This window comes from Rhincodon typus, chromosome 6 (assembly GCF_021869965.1).
Source record: "Rhincodon typus isolate 14 chromosome 6, sRhiTyp1.1, whole genome shotgun sequence".
Taxonomy (NCBI): Eukaryota; Metazoa; Chordata; class Chondrichthyes; order Orectolobiformes; family Rhincodontidae; genus Rhincodon; species Rhincodon typus.
This window is the reverse complement of record NC_063337.1, coordinates 19354746-19375365: the sequence shown is the minus strand read 5'-3', so window position 1 is coordinate 19375365 and position 20620 is coordinate 19354746. Positions and strand designations below refer to the sequence as shown.

At 42.1% G+C, this 20620-nt stretch overlaps 1 protein-coding gene across 5 annotated transcripts in view; it reads left to right on the top strand.

Moving 5' to 3' along the window:
* LOC109932827 (CRACD-like protein) overlaps nucleotides 1-20620 on the top strand; it is a 129558-nt gene that overhangs the window by 48355 nt on the left and 60583 nt on the right. For all 5 annotated transcript variants that reach the window (XM_048598193.1, XM_048598195.1, XM_048598194.1 and 2 more), the window contains exon 2: nucleotides 14090-14166. In XM_048598193.1, the coding sequence (XP_048454150.1) occupies nucleotides 14103-14166 (64 nt within the window). In that variant the 5' untranslated portion in view covers nucleotides 14090-14102. The remainder of the gene's footprint in view (nucleotides 1-14089; nucleotides 14167-20620) is intronic.

The window sequence follows — 20620 nt, the reverse complement described above, 5'->3', positions numbered from 1 at the left end:
CCTTTTTTATCTGATTTTTCTATGGGAATAATTGCAACACAAGGAGAGCTGGACGCTATAGAATATGCTGCTAATTCGCCAGTAGCCAACAAATCTAGTCCATATAAGACTTAAAAAAAACAAAAAACAAAAAAAAACCCCAAAACAACTGCTCGTGTTGGAAATCTGAAACAAAAACAAATTATTGGAAAATCTCAGCAGGCTTAGCAGCATCTATGGAGAGAAATCAGTGAATGTTTCGGGTCTGGTGACCCTTCCTCCGAACTGATGAGACTGTCTTCAGTTCCAATAGTTTGATAGTTTTTTAGGTAACTTTAGACTGATTATCATTACGTCATTTTCAAAGTTTTCTTACTGAGCTATTAGTGTTGAAGTGTCAGTTTGTTTCACCATGAAGTTTTTGGAGACTCCTTCATTGATTTACTCGTACAATAAATACCTTCGCTGAATCAGTCCACGTTACACTAAAGAAAAAAATATAAGTTCGAAAATGTAAAACCACTTCCTTCACTGTAGCTGGTCAGAATCCTAGACTTACTTTTTATTGACCTGTGTTTGTGGGTACACACATTAAATTGGAGACTGTGCAGCAATTTGAGGCCATTTCTATTTGTTCCTAGTTTACAGTAACTGGCCTGATTGCGGCCTGAGATAAATATATTGTAACTCAAACCAGATACATTAGAATACTTCAGGTACAAAGCTGTGAGTTTACAGACTTGCTTGTAATATTCAGCAGAATTTAACAATAAATACATTTGTATACACCCATCCACCTCTGGAAATAGCTATATGTGAAAGACGTCAGGCAATCTAGTAATGTCATGTTGTAGCTCAGTACAAAGTAGGCAGTTTGTACATTGGATGTGTCTCGGACACTATGGTAAATTTAATATTGATTTATTGTTACAAAATACAGTGAAAAGTGTTGTACAGTGTCACCACTCTCTCTGGCCCACCTCACCAATGCTGCAGGGTCTTCTACTGTCCAAACTTGCCTCCCAGCAGCATTCATGAGTTGGCACTAGGACTGCCTTGTCAATACACCCAAACTCTCTGATGCCACCACGAGTCCGTGCCGGGCCTACTAGCCGTTGCCATGAGCTCCTGAGCTTTTCAACAAAAGGCAAGTAAAACAAAAGAGAAAATGAGGGGAAAAATAAAAGGGAAAAGGAACTAGGAAAGAAAGCTGACGAGCCCCGGGCTCAGAAGCCTTACTCTACTGCTATCTTACCGGAAGAATACTTGTAGAAGATGAGGAAATCCAGCAGCAGAGCATGGGTTGCTCTTTTCGGACCTGGCCCCTGTCTGATCTGAGCAGACATTGTGTTGATTCTAATTCTGCTGACCACACTACCTGAGCTTGGTGATGGAGTCACCCATCAGAGGGTGGGGAGCGAAAAGAAATGGAAGCCAGGTGTGGACAGAGTTGTGAAGGTCAATTTCTATCCAGTGTTGAGTGAAATTTTCTGGGCCTTCTTGACCTTAGCATTTCTTATGTCATGTCATTCCCCTATGAACAACAATCCAAGAGTAGGCCACCTGGTCCTCCAAACCTGCTTTATCAATCAATAAGATCATGGCTGATCTGATTTTTAACCAACTCTACATTCTTGCACTCCCCTGATAATCTTTCATGGCCTGATTTTTGAGATGGCAATGCCATTTCACACTGATCCACCTGGTGATGCTGGTAGTATTCGAGAATGATTAGAAAGTAACAACTGCAATGAAGTGTTCTAGTGATAATGTCACTATGCTAGTAACCCAAAGACCCAGACTAATGTGCCTGTCTTGGGTTCAAATCCAAAGAGAATAGCTATTAGGCTTTAAATGCAATGAATAAATCTGGAATTAGCAGCAGGTCTATTGGTGACTATGAAACTGTTTATAGATTGTTAGAAAATCCTGTCTGGTTGTCTAATGCCCTTTTTTTGGAAAGGAAGTCTATTGTCCTCTTTCTGGTCTGATACACAACATATGTAGGCAGCAGTGTGGTGGACTTTAACTGTCTTCTGAATAGCCTTCATTTCAAAGCAAATGGGGATGGCTGACCAAATGGTAGGCTTGCTGGCAACAACCCATGGAAAAATTAAAGGAAAAAATAAATATTTTTCAGAGTCGCTGAGGGATCTGTCATTGCACTCCCCACCCCCCCCCCCCCCCCCCCTCCAACCTTCCACCCCGCCACCCTGTTTCAGTTTGAGTTGCCTGTTTTGACCCCGCTCTATCCTCTCCAACACTTCTTCCAATTCCATGCCACTACCCGATACTACTGTCTTTTCCTCCACTCATCTGCTGCTACAGCTTTCACCTATTTATATGCTGCCTTCAAGCTTGACTATTCCAATGTTCTCCAGGCAAGCCTCCAATTTTCCATCCTGCATAATCCTCAGCTAATCCAATGTTCTGTTGCCCCTATTCTAAACTAGTCTGACTCTGTGTGTACATATCCAACAGCCATACATTGGTCCTCAAGCTGCCAGTGCCTCATTTTAAGATTCTAATTCTACTGTTTTAAATGTCTCCATGCCCTCACTGCTCCCTATCTAAGTCATTCTGGCCAGCCCCCTAAATCTCCAAGAACTCTATCCTTACAACTCCATTCTTTTGTGAATTCTTCCACACACTCTCACCCCACCATTGCTATTCGGGCTTTCAATCCATGACCTAAGTTCCAGATGTCCCTCCCTAAGATTTTCAGCTTTCTTTACCTCTCGATTCTTCTTCCAGCGTTTCCTTAGAACTTTGAGCAAGGAAGACTGGCTTGAACTACCCTAAAGTACAACGTAAAAGTTAATCGAATACAACTAACCAAACTGTTATAACAAGGTATAGAGCTGGATGAACACAGCAGGCCAAGCAGCATCACAGGAGCAGGAAAGGTCTGAAGAAGGGTCCAGACCCAAAACGTCAGCTTTCCTGCTCCTCTGATGCTGCTTGGCCTGCTGTGTTCATTCAGCTCTACACCTTGTTATCTCAAATTCTCCAGCATGGGCAGTTCCCACTACCTCCTAACCAAACTGTTAGATTGCTAGTCAGGTTACTGCCTTTAGTGTGCCACTGCCCCTCTCTTTCAGGCAGCTTTGGATGGTCAGAAATTCATCTTGCTTTTGAAATCCCATGAACGAATGCAGCAGGATTGTGGAATAGTATTGAGGGGATTCCCTCATCCTCTGAAGGATGCTTTAATGGCAACTAGTTCAGGCATTAGGGTCCCTAGTTTGATTTCTGGTTTTGGGCAACTGTCTGTGTGAAGTTTGCTTGTTCTCCTTGTGTCTGCATGGGTTTCTTCCGGGTGCTCCGGTTTCTTCCCGTAGCCCAAAGCTGTGCAGGTTAGATGGATTGGCCATGGGAAATGCAGGGTTACAGGATGGGCTTGGGATGCATTTTGGAGGGTCAGTGTGAACTCGATGGACCAACTGGCCCGCTTCCACACTGTAGGGATTCTATGAAATTGTATTACAAGTGTTAATTAAAAGGTTTTTTTTTTGATAAAGCGATCTTCACAAAAATCATGTTGATTTTAAGAAAGAAATTTCTGGTTTCTTTTACCACTAACCTTGCTTTTCCTTAATGCTGCAAAACATGTTATACTTCCAAATAAACCTTTGGAAATGTTGTCTCTAATCTATCATTGTTTGCTGTCTGGAGAGATTTGTCAAATTTGTTGTGCTTTGTTCATTTTGTAAGTTTACACAGTGACCTCTCCTGTGCAAACTAAATTTTAAAAACAAAAAAAAAAGATCAAAATTGGTAACAGAATAATCAGCTGACCAAACATTTTTTTTTTTTGGTTTTGTTTTGAACGTTCCAAGATTGTGACATTTCTGGTTTTTGTTTAACATGTGTTAATTGTTTTTGCAGTGATTGTGTATAGAGGTCAGCCAGGTCTATCTTATAGAATGAGTTCCCTAATTGGACCAGATTAACAGCCCCAGTCAGGGAGCTCTGCCTGACAGATTATAAACGAGAGTCAGGGGTTCTGCTAACTTTGAGCTGGCTCTGAGGGAGCTGGATCAATGTCAAGGACTCTCCTCTAGTAAATAAAGGGTGACCTGGTCATAGGATACTGGCATCTGGGAGTTGCTTCATTTTTAATCGACCAGATGGGGAAAAGATTACTTTGTGCAGAATTTCTACTTGTCTTAATTGAATCCTTGAATAATAACTTTAATTAGTGCCCTGGTTATTTACTAATTAATTGTATTTGAGCAAATGATATCAAACTTGGATAATTACTTGCATTAATTGTTATATTTGTTATGTGAAACCTGCAATAGACTGGCATTTATTTGCACAGTCTAACCATTAAACTAGTTAAGTGAATACCAATTGGATTGAAGCCTGCTATAGTACAATCTTTATAACGTTCAAATAAAATCAATGCTATGGGCGATGGAAATCTGAAACGGGCACAGAGAATGCTGGAGAAATTCAGCTGGTCTAACAGTATTTGTGGCAAGAGAATCGGAGTTAACCTTTTCGAGTCTGGTGTGACTGTTCTTCAGAACTTTAAAATGTTGCATTGGAAAAACTTGGAATGTTCGCTTCCCAAGTAAGTAGCGTATACTTGACAAACACTTTCTTTCCACCTTCGCTAATGCGGTTGGTTTCCTATACTGAAGTCATTTTATAAAATGACCTAAGCTGTGACTCCCTTTGCTGCTAATCTCACTCCTGTTTCAGAGACTTAAACACATGATCTACATTGACAGCTTTATTGCAGTACAGAGGGAGGCTACACTGGAGGTAACGCCCTTTGGATGAAATGTTAAACTGATATCCCTCAGGTGAATGTCAGAGACTTCCTAATTAGTTTTAAAGGGGAACTCTTACAAGATCATCAGGAGTGAACGTAAGGCCATTTGGCCTATTTAAGCCTGCCCCACTATTCAGTGGCTGACCTACTTTAACTTCACCTTCCCACAGACCCTATTTAGATGATTCTCTTAGTATCTAAGAATCAATTGGAATAAATTAACACCAACAGAATATGCACACTCTGTGGGAGAGAATTCCAAAGATTCACAACGCTTTATTGAAGACAACTTCTTTATCTTGGTACAAAATTGGCTGAGAATTCTCATAAAGGGTCAGCAGAGGAGACCGTCTCTGATCATGCACCCTGCCAGACCCCTTAAGAACTTTCAATAATTCAATGAGATTAATTTATAATCTCTTCAAAACTTGAGGGAATAGTCTGTTCAATCTCGCCTCAGTTCTCAGAAGAAAATCCCCTTGTCCTGGGGCCCTGGCCAATGTTTAGCTCTCATCCAACATTAATAAAACTGATTCTTGGATCGTTATCTTATTCTTGTGACTACATTTCAAAAGCGTTTCATCAGTTGTAAGTTGCTTGGGGACAAGAGGAGGTCATAGGGTGTGCTAGAAAAGTCTTTAAGTCCGTATTTTGATTTTTGTTGTGTTGACAGGAGCTGCCTCTTAAGTGGAAAGTAAACCTGTGCTACCTTACTCAGTGAACAATTGAATGTAAGAACATAATTAGGAGCAGGAATGGGTAATTCAACCTCTCGAGCCTGCTCTGCCAGTTAATATGATCATGACTGAGCTCCTTTTAACCTGAACTCAACTTTCCCTCCTGCTCCCCATAACCTTTTAAACTGTTACTAATTAAAAATCTGCCTATCTCTTCCTCAAACTTATTCAGTGTGACAATATCCACGGCACTCGGGAGTAGTGATTCACAACATAAACCCACAGATTTATGGTGCTTTTTTGACTGTAGTAATTCTTTCTCATCTCTGTTTTAAATCTGCTATCCTTTATAATAAAACTATGACCTCCTGTTCTAGATTGCCCCCACACGAGGAAACATCTGTTATATGTCAACTTTGTCAATCCCCTTTTATCTTTAGATCTCCCCTCATCCTTCTAAACTGTAGTGAGGATGGGCCTCAGCTGCTGGGGAAATGTTTCCTTTCACCATCTTGATTTTATTCAGATACTGCAGACTACCTATTTTTCGAAAAACAAGCCTAGTTTGAAAGAATAAAGTAAATAATCATCGTCATGGCAATAATGCAACAAAGGACTGCATATCTTTTGAAGACAATCGGAAACCATGATGTTTATATACTAATGAACATTTGCTGGTTATTTATGCTAGTTACAAGCCAAGTTGTTGCAGGATCTCATCAAAACCTTTGTCAATTTTCAACTCCGGTGATCTGATATCACTGCATTTTAATAATTAGTGTTGTAGCAATCCAGTATATATATTTGGAAAGTTTTTACATCTATAATTTAATAACAATTAAAGAAACAAAATCTTTGAACATTGGATCATGCATGACAGGAAATACTGAAAATACACAGCAGATCAATTAATACCCAAAAAGACAGAAGGAAAATTAAAGTTTCAGCTGTGACCCTGAGTATCACATTAGCCTGTCTGGCTTTTTCATTTGTTGATGGACGTGCATCTCTAACACTTCCATTTTTCTTTCATTTGTAGTTAGTTGTGGCATGGATTTTATTTTCAGTCCAAACTGGAGGCCTGGGTTGAGGTTGTGAATACTTCCCTGATTTCCGTTGTTCGGTTCACTTTTTGAGGAATGTCAGGAAGATAATTTCCATAAATAATGACATTCTCTTTCCTTCCAATTATTTATGATACACGCCAAAATTTTCCACTTGATGAAACCAATCAAAATCTGTTTCTCTTTATCTCTGTGCTACAACTATCGATGCAAAGTAATATCCTCAGCCTGGGAATGGAATGGTGGGATAGGTTAGAAATGTGGCACCTGAAGCTGCATTAAAACTATTTTGTGCCAACAGTAAGTTTGATTGCCACAGGATGTGGCATTGCAAAATAGAAGTCTGCACATAAACCTGAAGGTTCATTTCTACATAGAAATAAAGGTAACTTTCTGCATAGGAACGATAGGCCACAGAGTCATACAGCACAAAATACACCATTCGGTCCATGCTGACCACATTCCCAAACTAAACTAGTCCCACCTGCCTGCGCTTGGCCGATATCCCTCCAAACATTTCTTATTCCTGTACTTATCCAGAAGTCTTTTAAATGTTGTGACTGTGCCTGCATCCACCACTTCTTTGTCTGGAGGTTCATGCCACACACTCATGGCACAGACACGAGGCGACTCCTTGAGCTCCCTACGTCAAAACCACATCACACCACCCTCTCTGTAGACAACTGCCTGGTACTAGATGTAATGGCAATGCTTGGAGCCATAGAGCTGAGGAATTTTTGCTGCTATAGGAAGGATGTTATGAAATTAGAGAGGGTGCAAAAAAAAAAATTAACAAGGATGTTGCTGGGATTGGAGAGTTTCAGTTGTAAAGAGAGGCTGGACAGGCTGTAACTTTTCTCCCTGGATCGTAGGAGGTTGAGGGGTGACCTTTTATAGAGGTTTATAGAATCGTGAGGGACATAGGGCGAATAGCAAAGGACTTTTCCCTAGGGTGGAGCAGTTCAAAACTAGGGGACATTTTTTAAAGGGAGAGGAGACAGATTTAAAAGGGACCTGAGGGGCAGCTTTTTAACACCAGATGGTTTATATATTGAACTGCCAGAGGAAGTGGTAGATGCTGATTATAGTTACAGCGTTTGGACAAGTACATGAATAGGAAGGATTTAGAGGGATGTAGGCCAAATGCAGACAAATGGGTCTGGTTTAGTTTGGGAAATCTGTTTGGTGCGGACAAGTCGGATGGAAGGGTCTGTTTCCATGCTGTATGACTCTCGATGGTTTGTCATGGTACTTAATGGGATTTTACAGGGTGCCATTCTCCTCTGCTACCACACCCTCCACAAGGTTTCCCCAGTCCCCCTCCCCCAGGCTAATGTGTTGGTTCTGAGCCAGATCATGATCACATGATCCAGCCGGCTACCCCACAGCCATTTTACACTTGGTGAGGTGTTAACTGGCTCAGAGCAAGACTTCTGCCCCTGTCTGGGTGCCCACCTTAAGAGAGTAGCCAATTCAATTCATTGACAGGCAGCTCAGCCGTCCTAGGAGTGCAGGTTTGAGCACTGGAAAAAAAAACGTTGATGGCGGGTGCTAGGGAGGAATCTGAAGGCAAGTCCAAGGTATTTGCACTGCATACCTGGCAGTCCCCATGTGAGGCATGGAGAGTTTAAAGGGTGTGCCCTTTTGAGGAGTGGTGGGAGAAAAATGTCTTCCCAAGAGGAATTTCTGCCCAATGGCAGATTGCCCCACTGGCATGCCAAAGCTAAAATAGCATTAGGTCAAAATAGGGCATTTAGATGGCCTTGTGTAAATCAGTTTGGTGTCTCAATAGGCCCAACAGCGAGCAGACTCTGCCATTACCAGCTCCCACCCTGAGTACTTTGCGAAACTGGTTTGGGATGGGCAGCAAGCTAGCAGGCGGACCATGAGCTGGATCTTACAAGCTCTCTGCCAGCAGGGAACCACAGGGTTCAGTCCAAAGTCACCGATCTTCTCACTTTCAAGAAAGAAAACAACATTGAAGGAGACAGAGAGGAAAAACTGGAAAGCTGAAATTGAAAGAATTTATAAAATGCTCGAATTACACAGCAGGACAGTTATCAGCTGTAACAAGAAAAAGGCAGCCTGCAATGTTTGAATGGTGGGGATTTGAGAGTAAATGGGAGTTATAAAGACATGCTACAATTTTTAAAGTGACTTTACAGCATTGACAATCGTTTAGAGACCAAAGACACGCTGCTATTTTATTAAAATACTACAGGATTTCTGTTGATCTTTTCAGAAACTTTAAGCAAGTTACACGTAGTCCAGATAACCTACGTTCTAGCTAAATAAGTGACTTTTTCAATTACTGATGAAAATAAGTAGCACAGTGCAAAATTCCCATACTCTGCAGCACAGACTGGTTACAGCTGATTTGCAAAGGTTTGTTCTGAACTTTGAAATACTGGAAGTCCAAGGCTGGGTGAGTTGTTGTACTAGAGACAAGGTTTTCACTTTACCTTCTGCTCTTGTGAAACTCTTCAATAAAGAGCTGTGTTTAAACCCAGATCTCAAAGGTTCAAGGTTCTGATTCTTGTCGATGATAGCAGCTGAATGCACAGTTTATGTTCAGTTTGGACTTCACACATGTAGCTTCATGCTGTGTTTCCACAACATAGCAACGGTGTGATGATAGTGCAGTTAATGTTTGTCTTTCATGATCTTGTAAGGCATAAGAAAACTATGCCAGAAACTTTTCACCGCCCTTTTCTTCCGTTATCACCAAATCCCTGTTTTATTAAGAGTTAGTTTTGATTCGTTTATAACCCCTAGCAACCTTGGGACACCAGGTATTTCACTTGTTGCGTTTTCTAGGTTAGTTGCATAGGGTTGAACCTTTTTATAAGGGCCTGAGTGACGTGGGCTATGGTTAGATTTGTGACAGAACATGTGAGAAATCAGACGATGTGCACCTCTACTTCGGGAATGACACCCTGTATTTTTTTTTCTATGCTTTTGCGAAATGGCGAGGTGAGTTTCTTGCTGGTCAGTGGTGAATTGCTGATGAAGGGGGATCATATCTGGTTAAACGACACAATTTGCATCATTAATGTTCAGATTCCTGTCTTACCCAATGGACTGAACAAATCAGATGTCAAGAATTCTCAACATGGAAGTCAGACCAGGTCCCTGACACCATCAGCTCGCTGCTGGCTGTGAGCAACCTCCAACTTGATCAGCACGAAACACCATCTCTGGACACAATCCATGTGCACCAGCCAGACACTTTTTTTCTCCTGTGTCTGAGGACACAGACATTTACCAACCCTCAGGATCCCATGGCACCTCTCCAATCCACTGGCAAGACACTTAGGAAGCATAACCCTGCATTGCATTGGCACCCACCTACTAGCTTTGAAAGGCTGCCGCAAGGACATTCTGTGCTCGGGGACAGGCACGCAGCAGATGGATTGGACCAGGCTGTATCTCCGAACTGCGCATTTGCTGTCTTAGCATTCACTCACTTTGCATGACCATAGTGGTTAGCACTGCTGCCTCACAGCATCAGGGGCCTGGTTCTGATTCCAGCCTCAGTCTGTGTGGAGTTTGCACGTTTTCCCTGTGTCTGCGTGGGTTTCTTCCAGGTGCTCTGGTTCCCTTCCATGGTCCAAAGATATGCAGACCAGGTGGCTTGGCCATGCTACGGATAGGGTGGGTGGGTGTGTCTGGGTGGGATGCTCTTTGGAGGATTGGTGCAGACTCGATGGGCCGAATGTTGAATATCATATTTCTATGTTTCATCGTGTCTGTGATTTTACATCATATTCAGCCTTTTATCTTTTTTATACACTGTCACTGCTGTCATAGTGACAAATCCTTTAGCACACCAAAAACCCAAAGAACTGTGGATGCTGTAAATCAGTGTTCCATTCATAAGAGAAATCCCACCCCCAGGGCAGGCTGCTTGTTGTGTTTGTCAGTAGCGTCCTGTCCTGGGGGTGGGGTTTCCCTTATGAATGGAACAGTGGGACGTCAGGCTAACACCTACAGCATATGTCAGCTGCTTGTGTGGCTAAAACACACCACGTTTGTTCAAACACATGGCCATGTTGGTCTGGGGCTAATCCACAACTGAGTGGTGGTGGGGGGTTGCTGCTGTGTGTCGGGAGGTCACAGTACCATCAGACACAGGTACAGTCTGCACACAGCCCAGGGGTTTGGCCATAGTCAGTCACTGCTTGGGCCATGCATTGGAAGCGGATCTGTCTGAGTACAGTCTGGGGAGTGCGCGCCAGTCTGTCCTACAGGGTGAGCAGCACCAACGGTCAGGGGAATTGCATCCCATTGAGTCGGTGAGTTATAAAGACAGTGGTCAGAGTTCTGGTCAATCAGGTGTAAGGGCTGTTTGTTGAAGTCAGTCAGAGATCTGAGCTGCATACAGTGATTGGGGACAGGGAGTGGAAAGGAGGGGTTCTGTCCATTGATGGTTAAGAGGGGGCAATAGGGGTCTGTAAAGGCGGTGGGGGGGGGTGTCACTGCCAAAGGTCATGGGGGAGTCAAGGCTGCAAGAGGGCAAATCCTAGAACCCTGTCCCTCACAGCATTGTGGGTGTACCTACACTGGATAGACTGCAAAATACTTCCAGAAAGCAGCTCACCAAATACCTCCTCTTGTGGCAACTAGAGCTGAACAATAAATACTGGCCCACATGCCCTGAACCATTTTTTTTAAAAAAAAAAATAGTGACTGTGTTTTTCTGTGGGCTTCAATGAATGTTGTTACTAACGTGGAAAGAGCTGATTAGATTAGATTACTGAAGCGTGATATTCGATTTGCTTGAATGATCCAAAAAGCTAATATGTAAGCATTTAAATTTTCAAATGTAATTTTATGTGATCATACAAGAAACAAATTGAAACGCATACATGGTTACTTGGAATTCAAACAATAGAATTGCCTCAGTTAATCCTTTTCAACTGATTAAGTGTAACTTTCTCAGAACATGTGTTTAAAGTATAAATTTTAAACACAGCATGACAGCTTCTTGTACTGAGGAGACCTTTTATGTAGTGCACATTTAAAAGTAATTTTTTCAGAAACTTTAGTTATGGGTTGGGACTAATTCTGAATCAGTCTGTTCAAGATCAAGATGAACCCAATCCAGGTGAGATCTGGGCTTGGCTCTGAGATAAACCTGACTCAAATCCTGACTTTCAAGCCAAGACTGTGTCATAAGCACCTTCCCTGTAATTACTTTGCCTGAAGATGCATCTGGCTGGATTTCTTCTCAAATTAACTTATTTTATGTTGAATGTCATATAAATATGTTTCATCATATCTGTGATTTTACATCACATTCAGCCTTTATCCTTTTTATTTACTTTGTGGTTATCATTTTAATTATTTTTTAATGCTTGGTGGGATCAGTTACCTAAGTTAGCTGGATGGGTGATTTGCAATGCAAAGTGATGCCAACAGCAACGGTTCAATTCCCACACAGGCTGAGGTTACCACAAAGGACTCTCCTTCTTCTCAACCTCTCCCCTTGCCTCCGGCATGGCGAACCATTTAGGTTAAACCACTCCCAGTCATGGTGTCATACAGCATGAAAACAGACACTTCCATCCAACTCATCCACGCCGACCAGACATTCCAATCTGAACCAGCCCCATTTGCCAGAACTTGGCGCATAACCCTCTTAAACCCTTCCTATTCATGTAGCCATCTAGTTGCCTTTTAAATGTTGTGATTGTACCAGTGTCCACCACTTGCTCTGGCAGCTTGTTCTATACACATCTGCGTGTAAAAGTTACCCCTCAGGTCTTTTTTAAATCTTGTCCCTCACACCTTTTGCCTCCTCCTCCCCACTCCCCAAAAAGGAAAAATCCCTTGCCTATTCACCCTATCCATGCCCCTCATGATATTAGAAACCTCTAAGATTGCCCCTCGGTCTCAGATGCTCCAGGGGTAAGAAACCCCAGCCTATTCAACCTCTCCTTTATAGTTCGAACCCTCCAACCCTGGCAACATCCTTTGTACATCATTGTCTGAATCCTCTCAACAACACCCGTCCTGTGGAAAGGCCACTGGTCTCCTCTCTCGCTCTCACTCTCGTTCGCTCTCTCTCTCTCTATGCAATTTAACATGCCAAACGTTAACTCTGCCCTGTGGTAGATGTGTTAAACATATAGAATCGTAGAGATCTACAGCACCGAGAAAGGCTCTTCAGCCCATTGTATTCATGTTAGCCAAAAACAACCACCTAATTATATTAATCCTACTGTATGTCTTGGCATAGCAAGAGCACTTCTAAATACTTCTGCCTCTACCATGCTAACAGTGAGTTCCAGATTCCCACCACCCTCTGGGTGAAAAGGCTTTTTCCTTACATCTCCAAACTTCCTGCCTCTCCAAATGGACTTTAAAGATTTCATGGCACAGTTTGAAGGGCAAGGGCATGTTTCACAATGTGCTAGGCAAGATTTCTCCCTCAACCAATGCAACTAAAGCTGATTTTCTGGTCATTATCACATTGCTGTTGGTAGGAAGTTGTACTTAATTTGGCTGCACATTCCCTACATTGAGAGTTACTATTGCAGTGCTCCCTTTTAAAATATAGTTGCTGTTTTTAGTGTCTGTTCCCTTTACAATTTTCAGCACAGCTGCCCATGTCATTTATCCCAAAGCCTTTTGGGCTGCTGTGTGGCTATGCATCTGTAGCAAGAACTTTGGTGACAACATTTCAACAATAGCTGATTGCCAGTGAAAGACAAGGTGCTATGTAAATGCAAATTCCAATACATTTATGATCATATAGTGTGAAATATTTAGTAAGTATCGAAATGTGGTACATCATTATAGGGAGGGAGCCATGCAAAATAGCTGAGTTCACCAAGAGAGCTTATTTCAGGTAGTGGCCATGTATGAGGGTGAGGCCATTGTCTCCTGAGATTTGAGCTAATTTTGAACATTGTCAAGGAAGAGTTGGTCACAGTATCTGAAGCATTTGAAAGCTAATCATCACTATTTCCAGTGAAACAGTAAACATGTTCCTTTTGATTAAGTGTTTACAAGTCCAGAGATGTGCAGGTTAGATGGATTGGCCATGCAAAATTGCCCACAGTGTCTAGGGATATGAAGACAAGATGGATTACCCATGGGAAATGCAGGGTTACAGGAATAGGGTAGGGAGATTAGGTCTGAATGGGATGCTCTTCAGAGGGTCAGCGTAGACTCAATTGGCCAAATGGCCTGCTTCCACACTGTGTATGGGTTCTTTGATTTTGTACATTGGATGAATAGTGATTTTGGATGAGTTGGTCACTGATTTTGGAGTAGTTTATACCTCCATTTAATTATTTCTGGTGAAACAGTAATTTTTTTTTTATCAAGTGGCTAACAAATAAACAGTGATTTGGATGAGATTCTACAATATTTTTGAGTCTCTGTGGAAGCATATCCCGGCACGAGTGATAACTGCCAGAAAAGGAAACATAATGTAGGGAAGATGCAAAAACCACCTTTTAAAGAGGAGCATATGTGCTACATATACAACAGTAATTGTGGTTGTTTTTAAGCTTTGTGTGATCCTGAAACAATACAGTTCAGAAAGATTAACAATTCTGTACATCTCTGTTTTCCAGTGAGAGTGTTCTCATGGCCACAGGTTTAACAGAGAGCAAGATGCAGGAGTCTGAAGGCCCCGGTGAAGATGGCTCAGGTTAGTAGATTAGAACTAATCTATTGCAGATTTTAGAAATATTAAATTTATCTGTTATTTTTAATCAAAAGATGTTTGAAGTGCTGAGAGGTTTTTTATTTTGGTGAAAATTGAGAACATAACGTTTGATTTTCCAGCCCTTGGAGAAGGAACAACACAAACTTGCTGCTGAATTCCTGTGGGCTTTCAAATTGTGAATAGTTGTTACCAAGCAAACAAATAATATTATTCGGCAAGAAACATTCACGCCAAACAAATGCCAGGCAATGACCATTTCCAAAAAGAGACAATCTAACCATCTCCCCTTGACATTCAATGGTGTTAACATCACTTAATCCCCTACCATCAACATCCTGGGGTTATCATTGGCCAGAAACTGAACTGGACCAGCCATATAAACACAGTGGCTACAACAGCAGGTCAGAGGCTAGAAATGCTACAGCAAGTATCTCACCTCCTGACTCCCCAGAGTCTGTCCTACCATTTACAAGGCACATGGCAGGAGCGTGATGGAATACTTCCCACTTGCCTGGATGGGTTCAGTTCCAACAAAACTCCAGAAGCTTGACACCATCCAAGCCAAAGCAGCCTGTTTAATTGGCACCACATCCACAACCATTCCCTTCCTACATAGCTGACACTCAGCAGTAGCTGTGTGTACTACCTACAAGATGCACTGCAGAAATTCACCTAAAGTCCTTGAGGTGGCACTTTCCAAACCTATGACTATAGAAGGACAAGGGCAGCAGATATGTGGGAATAAGTTCTACTCCAAGTCACTCACTATCTTGACTTGGAAATATATTGCCATTCCTTCAGTGACATTGAATCAAAATCCTGGAACTTTTTTCTCTAACGGCATTGAGAGTCTATCTACAGCACACGGACTGAAGGTGTCAAGAAGGAAGCTCACCACCATCTTCTCCAGGGCAGCTAGGGATGGGCAACAAATGCTGTCCCAGCCAGTGATGCCCATGTTCCATGAGTGAATTTTAAAAAAAAAAAAAAGGTTAAAGCAGTATAGTGTTAACTGTAGCAGATGCTTAACCTGTGTGAACTTGCCTAACTGTGTGTAACCCTGATCCTAATGCTATCAGACATTTCCTTATCCATTCCGATTGAAAAATCCTTGGTGCAACACTGGAATCTAAACCAGGATGTGTCAGGATATTCAATACAATGTAAAATTAGGCATAAAAAATGAAATAGGTAGAAGGAAAGAAGTAAGAAATTAAGGAAGAAAGGGGATACTCGAAGCAGATAAAAGGGACTTGTTAGATACTTTTAATCAACCTGTTCAGAAAAGTTATGTCATACCTCTGGAGCAGATGGGAGTTGAACCCAGGTGTCTCAGCTCAGAGGCAGAGACACTACACTGCACCACAGGCGCCCTGTAAAAGGATTCCTTTTTACAAAAAAAAAGTTTGATTATTAACATTTGAAGCAATCAGACCCCGTAACTTGTAAACTTGAGGCCTTGATTTAATGGAAGTATCAGGTGTGTCACCATGAGCTGGAGAGCTGGTGGAAGCTTCACATTGCCTCTTTTAGTGAATCATGTGCCATTTAGGCATTTGGCATGTCTTTCCCCAGAATCAATGATCCCAGGAGCGAAGGTCCTGCTGAGTATCAGTGACCAGCAGCTTCTCTGTGTTCAGCAGCACTGCTGGTGACTTGATGGTTGCTGACAATACCCATCTGGGCACATAGATGAAGGAGAGACCCAGTACAAGTAAGTGATGGAGAGAAGTGGGTAGGTTTCAAAGAGTGTGGGTGATGGGAGTGAGAGGTGAATGGTGCTGGCAGCAAGGCCAAGGGTTCCTCTCGATGTCCCTGCTTTCCAGTATCGGGGCCCTCGAGCAAATGCCTTTGAGTTTGCCCTGTTCCTCCAGAGGTCTGCACCCAAAGATGCCAGAATCTTTTGGATTCCTTCCCAAACTGTGAGCCCCCACCCCTGCCAATGGGATAATACCAATGGAGGTGGTTCGAGCCATTAAGTGGGCATTAATTGGCCACGTAAGGGCCTCACCTGGGGTCAAGGGAAAAGCATAATCAGCATGGAGGTGAGAAGGTGACAGAATACCCACCCTTGCCAGGAGAGGACACTAAATTCCAGTGTACGTTTGGAAAGCAGTGGTTTAGAACTGTTTACCACATAGTTATAAATTAATCTGTACTTGAATGGACAATCCCAAACTTCTGCTAGTATTTATGTGGTTGAATGCAGACTATTTCAGAGAGGTATCAGTGTAATGAAGTTTGTGGAGGACAAGCTGGAGGGAACAGCTTCCTGATTTCTACGTTTCATTTCATGTGCAGAGGCTAGAAATTGATTTATATAATACCAGTGTGTGCTCACAGCCTTGTTATTGTTGCCACAAAATCTGACCCATTAATTCAGATAGCAATCAGATATTTTCCTGGCTACCATTAATGGGTTAACTGTTAAAATAATAGATAAAATAACATTGTACAAATGAATTTGCTCTTCGATAACAAGAAAAATGATTTCCAGCTGACTGAGTGCACATTTTAGCTCTACGTACTGGCCTAAGATTATAGGTGTTCATTGCTGCAAAAGGTAATTAAATTTTGCAATGGGAAACTGGCAGAGAGAGAGGAATTTTTATTGCTATATGCAATGACGTAAGGATTGTAAATGATATAAAGGCTGTAAAAAGAATAAATCTAGGAGCAGGTTAATGTAATCATACACACAATGATAGTGGGGTCAGTGAACTGCCTAGGGGGTGCACTGCAGCAAGTAAACAAAGCTACTATAGTAACATTCCTCAAACTCATGAATTCCACCACCTAGAAGAACAAAGGCAAACGTTGCATGGGGATACTTTCCAAGCCTTAGCCCACAATCTGACTTTTTTTTTGTAATCCTTACATTGGACGAGGATGTCACAAGCAAAGCCAGCATTTGTAGCTCATCCCAAACGGCTCTTGACCAGAGTGTCTTGCTTGGCCATTTCAGAAGGTGCTTAAGAGTCAACCATATTGCTGTGGGTCTGAGTGTGTAAACCAGGACAGATACAGATGGAAGATTCCCTTCTCTAAAGGACATCGGTGAACCAGATGGGTTTTTACAACAATTGACAGTGGTTGCATGGTTGCCATTAGATTTATTTATTGAATTCAAATTTCACTGTTTATCATGATGGGATTTAAATCCATGTCTCCAGAACCTTAATCTGGGCCTCTGCATACAACAAGTAAGGTGAGCAGTTAATGTAGTGCTACTGAACTTCCATGAACCAAAATAGACCATTTAGGAATGGAAGCACAAGAGGATTAAACCTATTAATGCAGCAGGAGACATCTTACTGAATTGTTTTTGTTTCCATTGCAGTGCAGTGTTATTTTATGCCCATTCATTGGGATGTGTCATTGGCTGGGCCAGCATTTTATTGCCTATTCCAAACTGCCCTTGAATTGAGTGACTTGCTAAGCCATTTCAGAGGGCAGTTAAGGGTAAGCCAAGTTGCTGTGGGTTTGAAGACACATGTAGGCCAGACCTGAGTAAAGATGGCAGATTTCCTGCTCATTAGCAAACCAGTTGGGTTTTCATAATTGCTACTTGCCATGATGGGATTTGAACTTCTGTTCTAGAATATTGGCCTGGGTCTCTGGTGTATTAGTCCCATTAACATTACCACTACACCAGCACCTCCCACAATGCCCTCACAGCCCTCGGGTGGCGTAGCACTCATGCTATCTGTGTATCCTCATACTTAATTAAATTAGAATATATTTACAGATTCATAAGCCAGATTGGATGGAGATTTAAAATCACCTTGACACCTAACTGTTTGATTTTTGGAGCCTAGTGTCATATTTTTCCCCAATCCAGTTCATGTGAATGCCAGCAATGCCATTGTGGTAATGAAATAACTGCACAGAGGCCAATATCCCATCACCAAATCGCACTTTGCTGATGTGCATTGGACACTGGCTCTCACCAGCCAGCTCAAAGTCAGACCCTAGCATGAGAAAACTCTCTGAATCTCTTGTTTATGTCTGTCAGCCAGGGCTCCCTGATTTGGCCCAGGTTAACAACCCTAATCATGGATCTCATAGTCAATGAAATCCACCTGGCCCTGGATCCTACAGGTAGGAAAGCATCGTAATAGCTGTTTAAATTGGTTGCTGTCTCAGTTTATGAACGCAGTGGGCCCCCACAAGTGGAAGCAGTGACAGTGGTAATGTCACTGGCCCTGTAATACAGAGGCCCAGTCTTGAGCCTACATTCAGATCCCAGTACAGTAACTGGTAGGAATTAAATTCAGTTCTGTTATCTGGAGTTAGTCTTTATTGGTGATCACTGTCAATTGCTGTTAAAAAAACACACCTGCTTCACTAATGCCCTTTAGAGAAGAGAAGCTGCTGTCTCCACCCTGGTTAGTCTACATCTGACTCCAGAGTCACAGTAATGCAGTTGACTCTGAAATGCTCCAGTTAAAGAGCAATTGGGGATGGATAAATTCTGACCTTAAGACTGACGCCCAAGCCCTGTGAACAATAAAAGACAATAGATGAGGAGTACCTGAAGGGGCCGAACAGATAGATAGATACACAAAATAATAAGAAAGGCTAATGGTGTGCTGGCCTTTATCCGAAAGGGATTAGGATCCAAAAATGAAGAGGTGATGCTTCAAGTTGTACACAGTCTTGTTCAAAATTTTGGGCACCGTACTTGGCCTTGGAAAGGATGTGGTACAAATTTATAAGAATGCACAAAGACTTGCATGATAAGATGTTGTATGAACTTGACTTGTATTCCGTTCACTTCAGAAGGCTGCAGGGTGATCTAATTGAAGCATTTAACATTGCTCAGGGATTAGACCAGGTGGTGTGGTTAATGATTTCCTCTGGTGGGGGAGTCCAGAGCAAGAGGGTGTGGTCTTGGGGTGGAATCTTCTAAACTCCTGAAAGACATGAGTAATGGGCAAGTCTTTGGTAAATTATGGAGAGAATGGGGATTTAATTTTTTCCCATGTTGAGGAAAAAGATGAGAGCTTGGCTACATAGGAGTAAAATTGGGAAGCACCTTTCCCACAAACAGCAGAAGAAGTTGTCATAGATTTAACTTTAACAAGTATTAAGAAAGCTTTCCAATAAAAACAAAGTACAGCAGATGCTGGCAATCTGAAACAAATGAAGAATGTGCTGAAGAAACTCAGCAGGTCTATTAGCACCTGTGGAGAGAGAAAAAGAGTTAACGTTTTGAGTCCAATAACTTTCCCAATGATCTTCTTTGGAACTCGATTCTCTGGATGAAAGTGCTCGGCATAGCTTATACACTCACAGTGTAGCTTTCTGGATTCAGAATGCTACCCTTCTGCAGCGTCTCCTACCTACTACAAGGAAATTGAGCAGAAGGTGACCATTGCCCAGTGTACTTCTCTGCGGACTTTAAGATCTTAGGGTTTTGCTGGTAATGAGAAGTCCTGGCTATTCCGGAACAATTCCATTAACTACAAAGGAACAGCAACTTCATACTGGCTCCCCAGTTTCTGTTTTTTAACTTGCCAGTTTCCTTCATCCGTTTCAAATATTTTGGATGACCTATGAGCTAGGCCAGCAGGCACCAATAATGACAACAGTCAGGTGATGCATATTAAAGTATGTTTGGACCTTTCCCTCAGGTGAATATATTAGAGAGATTCCCTCCGTTATGTAGAAAGCAGCTATTAATAACCAATCAAAAACTCTACGTAAATAAGAACAGGGAAATTTTCCACTTGGGAACTCTACAGCCTTCTGGACTCAATATTGAGTTCAACAATTTTAGGCCTTGAACCACCTCCTCCCACGTCCTTAGCCCAACCCCCACACACCAGACCTTGTTATCTCACAGTCTGCCATTACACGCCACCCATTTTTAGCAACTAATAGCCCCCAGTAGTAACTATTCGTTCTCCAGGCTAATTGTTATTCAGTCCTTTTGTCTGTCCCACTGTTCTTCTCTCTCTTTGGGCTCTATCTCCATCTTTTTAGTTACTCCTTACTTTCTCCCTCACCACCCTATCTTCTGCATAAAAACCAACTGTTTCCCAGCCACCGTCTGTTCTGAGGAAGAGCCACTGGACCTGAAACAACCCTCCCAGTGCCTCAAATATATGTAAAGATATCTTACACAGGTAAAAAATGCGTTTGGTTTCTCTGAACTTTTCCAGCATTTTCTGTTTTTATTTCTGATTTCCAGCATCCACAGTTCTTTCATATTTTTGTTTTTGCTTCAATGTTTGTTTGTTCCTTTCTATGCTATTGGTTATGATATGTGCCTATTCAGTCAGATGTTGTGAATTCCTGCTCAGCTTCACACCATCCAGGACAGAGCAACCCGCTTGATTGGCACAACATCCACAAGCATTCACTCCCTCCACCACCGACGCTCAGTAGCAGCAGTGTGTACTATCTACAAGATGCACTGCAGAAATTTGCC